This window comes from Macrobrachium nipponense, chromosome 37 (genome assembly GCF_015104395.2).
Source record: "Macrobrachium nipponense isolate FS-2020 chromosome 37, ASM1510439v2, whole genome shotgun sequence".
Lineage (NCBI taxonomy): Eukaryota > Metazoa > Arthropoda > Malacostraca > Decapoda > Palaemonidae > Macrobrachium > Macrobrachium nipponense.
In genome coordinates, this window is record NC_061097.1 from 36,717,658 (window position 1) to 36,727,768 (window position 10,111).

At 38.7% G+C, this 10,111-nt stretch overlaps 1 protein-coding gene across 1 annotated transcript; it reads right to left on the bottom strand.

Annotated features, from left to right (window-relative positions):
• Positions 1–2,329: 2,329 nt before the first annotated feature.
• On the bottom strand, positions 2,330–8,507 carry LOC135209136 (uncharacterized). Its single transcript, XM_064241788.1, has 4 exons — positions 8,330–8,507; positions 6,321–6,605; positions 5,561–5,613; positions 2,330–3,974 (listed from the first exon to the last, which is right to left on the bottom strand). The coding sequence occupies exons 2-4, from the start codon at positions 6,574–6,576 to the stop codon at positions 3,114–3,116; spliced, it is 1,170 nt and encodes a 389-aa protein (XP_064097858.1). The 5' UTR covers positions 6,577–6,605; positions 8,330–8,507; the 3' UTR covers positions 2,330–3,113.
• Positions 8,508–10,111: the final 1,604 nt, after the last annotated feature.

A 10,111-nucleotide genomic window follows, 5' to 3' on the forward strand; every position in this document is an offset into this window, starting at 1 on the left:
CCCTTTCATAAAGTTTATTCTTCCACCAATGGCACAAGTGAGAGCCGACTCACAAATGTCCGCTTCCCTACCCTATCCCACTGGGGATAGCACATGGTTAGAGTGGCGCAAGTGTAAGCTAAACCCGCAATGCTAGGACTGCTGTTTGTTTGTTTGTATGGTGCTTATACGTTGCATGGAACCAGTGGTTATTCAGCAACGGGACCAACGGCTTTACGTGACTTCCGAACCTCACCAAAAATACACATCTCTCACACCTCAACGGAATGGCCGAGAATCGAACCCGTGACCACCGAGATGGAACGCTGATACTATACCAACTACACCGCCGAGACGTTAGGAATATAACAAGAATACAATCATCCTCACCCTAACCATGGTATGGGCAAACCGGAAAGAATGCCGAGAGTCCTATGTCCCCAGGACCAGACCCCACGGGGATCCGTGGTCCAGCCCTGAAGAATACCTCTGCCCTTGAGTTATCAATCTGATATCTCTTGTGTCCGAACATTATTGGGTAGTTGATGATCCTACCACAGCTCCCCCTATTTATCTTCGGATATAAACCTAATCCCCGCCATATCTTTTCCCATTCGTCAGGTCCAATAAATTTTACAGGTGGAAAATTCCGCAATATTACTCAAAATGAAAATATACAAAAAATATGAGACTTGGACTCAAACCTGGGAACTAATTCCTGGGGTTCAAGGGACCCCTCACCACGTCCAGGTGGTCCCATATCGAGGGGGCAGTCAACATGGGCTTTGTTACTTTGGCCTTCAGATTCGGCTGTTAGCTCTGGGTCAGCAGCAAAAATCAATATTTCTTCGTATGTAATGTTGACAGAGATGGTTTGGAAATGTCCTTCGCACAAATTCCTGGGAGAACAGTATGAGAAAATGTCAGCTGTGTCCCCATGGTAACTAGGAGAGCTGAAACTTTGAAAGGACCAGGTTGGTTGGTTACGGCGCCTCACTACTGGAATAAGCAGCGAGGTTGGCAATTTATGGACAACCAGATACAGGAGACGCGGCCGGCAGAATTTGACTGAGGGCCTTTGCTTCCCAGCATTTTTTGTTTGGGTGCTTTTACGTTGCACGGAACCAGTGGTTATTCAACAACGGGACCAACGGCTTTACGTGACTTCCGAACCACGTCGAGAACATTGTCAAATGTGCAAATTTAGCCAAGAATTCTAACACGAGTTGAGAGATGTCTAGCGGACTTATTTGCTCTGCTTGGTGAATATCATTCTAAAAAATGAGGAAACCTATAGAGTACTGGCAACCTACAGACCAAGCTGAAGAATTAATAGAACGACTTTCATCACTCATGGCAACAATTATGGTAATATGTTTAAGGGCGGTTTAGACATGAAAAAAAAAGGGGGGGGGGAATCGGGGCTCTGAATGGGCACATGGTATCTACTTGCAAGACCTAGCCACTAGGGCAGAGTAATACTGTACATCCACCGCCATAATACTGTGGAATAAAGCAAGAAAAGTCGTATAGTATGAAACTCCTGGAGCTGACGTTGAGACGAAAGAGCAAGACTTGGAAGTATCTGGATATGAAAGTGAAACGGAGAAAACCCCGCAATTCTGCACTAAGAAGTAACCGTTAAATGTCAGACTTCTTTTCTTTAGTGGGAGATAAAGGAAAAGGCTAAAAAGTACGTGAAGCAGTGTCTAGGGAATACTGCAAACACTTGGTAGTGACTACGGTGCAGCTCATAACATGCAGTGCACCAACAGCACTAATCCCCTATTGATTGAAACAAAAGACGAGTCACAAAATTTGTGATAAGTTATCAAACATCACGAAAGTGCACAACCTGAAATGTTAGCCAAGACCAAATTTCAACAGAGCATACAAACTGTTTTCAGGGTTGAATAATAAGTCTTTTGTCAAAAATTGACTGATTCATAGACTTGAGGCACACATGCCAAGCACTGGGACACCAACGGAAATTGAGAGTAAAAAGATCTTGAAGGTGTAAAAGGAGGCGCACTATAAATCAATTGCTACGAAAAGGTGGACAGTAAGATAAAAGAAAGAATATGAACGGAGGTACAGTAAATGGAATGAAAGATGTCGCAGCTAGCAATGCCAAAGGCGGCCTTGGTAAAAACAAATGCCACTTGTAACATAATTCTAAGGTTGAATATTGGACTTAATTTACTACATATCTTATGACATAGTGAGTGAACACCAATAAAATTTCCTGTTTTCTGAATGCTTTACCTTGTCTATTTTTAAATGGTGGGTTATTTATTAAGTCTATTATTGAACACCAAAACCACTTCAGAGGAGGCATTAATAATTCAAGACAACAAACTGAACTTTATTATTTTTTCAAATTGAACTAAGTAACTAGGGAACTTGAATAAAAAAAAATTATCTTAAATTGAATAAAAACTATGGATTCTGAGGTACAGGGATACATAACCAATAAAAGTCTTTGTTGCAATCAGCAGCAAAAGTGGAAATTCTACCATTGAGGTACTACATGGATACATATAAAATAAAAAGTCTTCGCTACAATATTCGGCGAAAGTGGAAATTCTACTGCAGCTTGAAGACTACCCAGATGACAAAATGGAACTAAAATTATCAGAACCTGAGTAGCTTTTTCTGCTGGTGTGGAAGTGTCAAAATTCAAACTGAATTATGTACTCATTGTGGCTATCCATTCTCAGACAATGAGAACAAATCTTCAGTTACTTGTCTTGTAAGTGCACGTACATAATCCTTCACGTGACATAATGGTTGGGCTTTCTCACTTCTGTGTTTCTTGTAAGTGCTAATATAAGCCTTATGCCACTTGCAGGTACACAATATAGTTCAACCATTATCACACCATTTACGTCAGCACATTTTCATTACTACTGTACTTTCACTTAAGTACTCATAATAAATGCTTACACTTAGGTACATTTTTTACATAATACTGTGCTAATGTTCAGGTACCAGTTTTCATCGTATTGGTAGCTACCCAATTTAATGACACTTGCTTACGGGTATTACCAATACGCACTTTCAATATTTTTAACTCTTGTGTACCTTTATGAACTTGTACACCAAGGTTAATCGTACTTTACCAATTTTGGCCATTATGCCGCAGCTTCAGGCAAGCACTGTTTGGCATGCTCTGTTAATTTTGGATATATCTTATTCCAGTTTACTTTCGTTTTCTCAAGGCCACTATGGAATGCCTCTGCAGTTTCCAAGGACGTGTAAGGAGTTGGACAGGACTGCTTCAGGCGCTGGTATCTGTTGCACACGTGGACCTGCCTGGTATCTCTGGCGTCTTCGTGGTTCTTGAAGTCGAGTTTGCAACTGGACAAGATCTTCTTCTCGTCTTTGGCAGTGACTTCTAGCATGAATTCCAAGACGTGATCAAACATGTTCGTCCCCCTGAATCTGTAGCGGGAGCACTTACGCAGGGCGAAGTGTCCATCTTGGTTCACCATCCAACCCCCTCCAGGCTGCTTACTGTTGTAGTGAGGCAGCACTGAAGAGTAGTCTGTGTTGGTCAGTAGAACCCTAGACACCGTGTGAGTGGGCGTAGTCAGGATCTCAACCAAGAAGCAGTGCTGGAACATCTCCAGCAGAAGGTGGCATGGAACGGCAAACTCAACGTTTCCATACCAGTTGGGGTCCTCTTCATTCTCGCTCTTGAAGCGAGCCGAGAACCAAAGCACCTTCAGCTCCTTGCAAGGGTGATCATTGGGTAATGTCCCATTCTGGAGGCTGCTGAATGTTATCAGGCTCTTGGGTTTCATCCTGTTGGTCGCCAGAACCTGCACAGCGTCCTCTAGATGGAGAGTTCTGACGATGTGAGTGAACGGCTCGTAGGCGTCCCGACCCTCGTTAATATGGCGACCACTGCCTGGGAGCCAGGCTGTCTTCTTCCACTTGCCGTTCTGGACGAGCTTCCGCAGGAGCTTGTCGTCCCAGGAGTTTGCTGGTCCCTGGGAAAAGCAAGACGATGGTGGTAATAACAAACATGGACTACAAAACAAACAAAATGCAAGTAGATAGCAACAGAGTATCTACCAGACAAAAATATACAACAGAAATATCAGAAACATGCAGAGGTGTAACTGTGATGAGCACAATGCCCTCTCAACTTCTCAGCACGTTTTGGATACGATTGTCACTACAAAGGCTAAGATCCCATTGCAAGAACACGAAATAATTCTGATGTCCATAACAGAATTCAACCTGCATCCAGAGTATCTGAACGAGTTCAAACAAATAAGCAAAAGTAAATCAATGGTGTGTAAGTCACTTTACTTGATCTGTTCCTGAACTGGCTGGTACTATAGCAGATTCACATGAACCGTGCATTTGACGTCTAGGCCAGTCCCTTACGACGTTCCTGACTGGCTGTAAGGGATCGGCCAAGACATCAAATGCACGGTTGATGTGAATCTACTATAGTACTACACTAAGCCTCAGCTGGTAACTTGCTCTCAAGTAAAGTTCCAATAGTGGCTGCATTTAGCTGGGTTACTACTTAAGGTCAATAAGACCTGTAGCTTAAGTTATATAAATATTTAAGGATCTTTACCGTTTCTGTCGACTGACTTCTTAATCGGCTCTCCCTGAAGAAACAATCTGTGGCATCCTAACCTCATCTGATATCCAAGGTGCCTTACTGATGGTGTATAATGAAAACCAAATGTTCCCTACTTAAATATACATCACACACGAAATTCGAATACTGAATTGAATTTACATAAATACGTTTCTGTCAGTCAGTTATACTAAAAACAAGTTAAATCTTCAAGACAAGAGTTATAAATTATCTACTATTGATAGAAATATTAAAAACTTATTCTATCTGCATGACAGGAATGTTATACATTATATATATTTATTGTTTATACAAACAGCAAGACTTACACATTATTTACTATCGATAGAAATATCAAAATAACTTATTATAGCTTAAAGACAGGAATGTTATACATTATATACAATTATTGTTGATACAAGGATTAAAAAACCAGTTAATTCTTTATATGACTGCTTTCTCTATTCACATATTCAGCTCAAAGATTTGACAAAAATATATAGAAATCAATATTTTCTTAAGGGTTTCGGGAAAATATGCAAGCACAGACCATATACCACCCCTGGATCTGGTAATACCGTGCAAAATATAAAAAAGCAAATAGTTATTTGGAGTACTTATAATAATAACAATAACAACAACAATAATAATAATAGTAATAATAATAGTAATAATAATAATAAAGGTCCTATGGCTTTTTCTATTAGAAATTATACATACTACTGTAATAAAAAAAATACTATACAGTAATGTGACTATAAATTACTGCTACATATCAGAAAAACTTTATTGATAATCCTCTCAATAAAAGTACTAGAAATAACGATAACACCAATTACAACACCATAATCATATCACACACACCTACATGGAGAGAGAGAGAGAGAGAGATTTTCCTAAGGTACTCGTTACCTTCAGAATTCCTGTACTTTTCAAAATGGTTAAATTTACTCATCACTAAGAATAGCTTAAGCTTACCATTGTTGTTCTAGGCGAGGCATTTGGAGTGGTGTGTGCTTCTACCTTCCTTCCTGTCAAGGTATAAACCCGTCATTAACAGCTGTTACAATGTGGCTTCATGTGCAACACACAAACACACACACACACACACACACACACACACACACACACATATATATATATATATATATATATATATATATATATATAATAGGTATGTATATATAATATATATATATATATATATGGATGAGAAATCACTGAAATTACAATAAAATGAGTTGTCTTACTAAAATCTTCCGTAGAAATGCTAACGAAACATAACCGCTGACAAAACATAACTATGTGATTAATTTTTTAGATTGTACTTGCGTTCGTTTTATGTTTTGTTAGCATTTTTACTGAAGATTTTAGTAAGACAATTCATTAAATTCATTTAATAAATGTAATATATATATATATATAGATATATTATATATTTGATAATATAGTATAATAAAAATAATTAAAATCTTGAACAACATTTAACATGCGAAACGCTACAAAAATCCAATGGTGAACTGTACGTGAGAACTGAGAAACATGACAATAATGCGATTCTGAATTCCTCGTTTTCAGTAATAGAGAAACATAACTCAAATCCTAAACTCCATTTTAAATACGAATTGAGAAACACGACAAAAATGCAAGTCTGAACTCCCTTTGGATAAAAACTGAGAGAAACGTTACCAAAAATATAATTCTGAACGCCTCGCAGAAACATGTTCATCCAACTCACCGGCTCCTCCTGTAGCAGTAGCTGAAGTAGGCGCCTTATTTCGCCCCCTCTTACTGCCTCCTCCGCGAGCAGTATTTTGTCTCGCTGGCTCCTCGGACGCGTATCCGTCGTGTCCGATGGTGATTACCTCCCGTTCCTCGTCCGTGACCTTCAACCTGGTCCCCCAAAAACCCACGACCTCTCGAGGCGACTTCCCGGATCCCGAGGTAGACGTAGGTTCCTGGAAATTCCCTGGAGTCTTGGTTCCGGTAGCCATGTTGGAATGCTTGCGTTTATATGGACGCCCTGAGGTTAATCAATATGTCAGTAACCTAATAACATGTAAATACGATGGATGAATGAACAAAAATAAGGCTTAGTTTCTATTTATTGTTATGAAAGTCAAGGTAGATTATATGTTCCAATAGTTTAAAAGTGAAAAACAAAAAAAACTAACAGATACTGCGCACGCGCACTGTGACTGACTTGCATCCAAAACCGTTTGAATTTCAAAAATTAATTCACGTTACAATAGCCACTGCGATTAGAAATGGATGAATTAGAGAAATACTTAACACCAAATCTATTAACAATATGCGCTGGACGCGTAAAATCTAATGCTGTCAACGAGTTAATGGAAGATTTTAAAAAATGCATAAACTAATAGATAAGTTATAACGATTTTATGTCGATAAGCATAGAATTAAGTCCTGGTTGTTATAAGAATGTTGTGGTGCAAATTATCCCCCTCCCCCTTTAGCTAACAAACAATAGGAATGAGTACTGACAAATGATATATTGCAAAGAAAATAAGGGATGTGTTGATAATATTTTAACTGGCTCATTACAACTATACAAATATATATTATATACATAAAAGATATATATATATATATATATAATATATATTATATATCTATATATAGATATATATATAGGTATAGATTTTTCTTTTTGACAGACACGTCAGCTGAATTAATCTATTACGGCTGTCAGACTGCAGGTAATAATTTTGGGTTAAAATAAGGGGCACAAAATTCCTTTAACTTTCTTCAAATGGAAATTTCTCTATCTTTTAACTTTCTTCAAATGGAAATTTGTCTCAAATGGAAATTTGTCTATCTTAATGCTCATATAGATTTTATTGAACATTCCCGTACCAAACAGTAATAAAACAATGTCTTCGATAATTATTGCTCCCAGAAGTGATAACTGTATAACTATAAAATCAAAATACTCATCTGGTTGGATAGAGAGAGAGAGAGAGAGAGAGAGAGAGAGAGAGAGAGAGAGAGGAGAGAGAGATAGAGAGAGAGAGAGAGAGACGAGAGAGAGAGATAGAGTTACTATAATTAAACATGCGAAATATTAAAAACTACATTCTGACACCTGCGAATTTTACATGATAGAAGCATGGTACCGGTGGTACGGCATACCTACCCATTTTCAGTACCACTATCGTACCGTACGTTAACTGAAATATCGTACCGTAACATAACGTACTCAGCCTGGCCGGTTAAGAAATGTTGTGGATAAGCGAGTTCGTGATAAAGGGGTCGAGATTAAATTAAAATACCAAAAGTGGCCTTTGACTTCGAGAAGAAAAAAAGTGCTTTTTGTTTATCAAAACTGCCGAGGCCAGCAACACTTAGCTAATCTTTGCCACTACTTTTTTTTTTATGAGAAACTGTATGCACTGCATTCCAAAACACGTACTACTTTTCACTTTATCCTAAGCATTTTCGAAGACACTGCAGAGAAACACTTTTTGCAATATCTAGGTAAAACACGGAATTTGAGTTCACTCGTACTCATGACTACCCTGATTTTCAAATTACCAAGTACTGATGCAACTGACCGAGTCCTGTCGTCCACAACAGGCCTTGTACGTTATCAACAAGGCACTTTATAGAATATCGATACTTCCGGTGGCTTTGACTGAATGCACGTGTTGCTAACTTGACAAGTCTGGTAAATGACGCACACCCATTAAAAAAACAAATTAGCTTCTTATTTTCTCTCGTATTTACCTCTCTTCACACGGTGTCGGCGAATTGAGTCCGGAAACTGGATGTTTTTAAAGGCAGGAAGCGAGATAGTTTCATTTATATGAAATGGCTTCCGACAAGCTCGAGTTGTACCTTGAAGAGGATCTTGACTAAGACTGTCGTCTCTGTCTCTGTTTGGTGACTTAAATCGAAATGATTCAATGCACGCGTCTGAGGGATGGTGCAGTTGCCAGATATAGTTTGTTTTCTGTTATTTCCCAATCGAAGCGTTGAGCTAATCATTTAAATTCATTATTTAAAACTCTGACTTTTAATTGTTTATAGTGATAGAGAGTGTTTCACATCGCACAGTTTGACAATGTTGCTAACACACACAAAAACACATCGTCTGTGAACTACTGTCGACTTGAGGTGCATACTGTTGGCATGGTTCCCTTCGCCATTAAAACTCTCCTTCATATTTTGTAGGTTTTATCGTTCATCGGTTTCATGAAACACATTTTTCTGCCTATATTCGTTTACTTCTATACAGGATAGTACTGTGGTTTAATGGTGACACGATGTAGATATTTCAACTCATGCAAACTCGATCTCGATGACTTCTTTGTGCTTGAGAATGCGGGAAACCCAGCGGGAGAAGTACTATTGCGAAACAAGCGAGCAACGATGATTCATTTCAGTAATATTCTTCTTTTTTAATGTAATTTTTTATTTTTCTTATTCGAAGATTCGACTATTACCAATTAAGGTTTTGATGATTAGACATGCAGTACAGAAGAGAGAGAGAGAGAGAGAGAGGGGGGGGGGGTGAGGGAGTTTGCGTGACGTATATAGGCCTATATGAATTTATCCCACTATAAGACGAGATGAGAATTGCATGCGATTTCATCTTTTAGTCTCAATCACTCAAAAAATGGCAGTATACACACTAACAACTTTATCTCTCTGTAAAAAAAAATATTAATAACGTCACAGCCAAACTGTGGCTGAAACTAAAAAATGCATAACATGGCAGATAATGTCATACTTGCTGCAGCCTGCAGGCAGAGGGTGGCGCGGAGTAGCGGGTGGCCTGTCCCTAAAGGACGAAGCTAAATGGAACCGGAGAACTAGGTGCGAAATAGCGCTCGATATCTTTGTCTTCCATCAACTCTGTAACTTTTGCACTACGAATGATTGATTGTCTGTATCGATGATTGGCATATAACCCACAAACTAACATTTACCGATTGTTCTCGTTATTAAATATATACTAAGTGTGATTAAATCCTGTGGTTTCACGGCAAACATTACACCGAACACTTGGCTGCTCCGGCACCAAATGTACGTGTACATGATGTACATCCGGTGCATGACGCTTGAGGCAGCAATTCCAATGACACTCATCACTCAGGCTCATTCTGGGAAGACGTATTATCATTTACTTCTGCGAAAGGTGGCTGACCTTCACTATAAAACCGAATAAAAAAAAATATTTCAGATTGGCAAACGAACAACGTATGAGATTATTCGATTTCCGTTGTATCGTCACCGTAAAAAGAAAAAGAAAAAAACTTCTTGTTTTATAATAAATTACTCAGCTTCTGGTGTATTTGATATAAAATGGGCCGACTTCGGTAGCCGAAGATTTTATCATTCTGATAACGTCAGAATTTCTCGGAATTTAGTTTTTTTTCTTCTTTATAAATAAATGGATTCATGGTGCAATAAATGGATTCATGGTGCAATGATAAGATTAGCAAAGTTGCCAGTCATGTCTAAAATGGTGCGCCATCCCCACCCTAGTCTCTCTCTCTCTCTCTC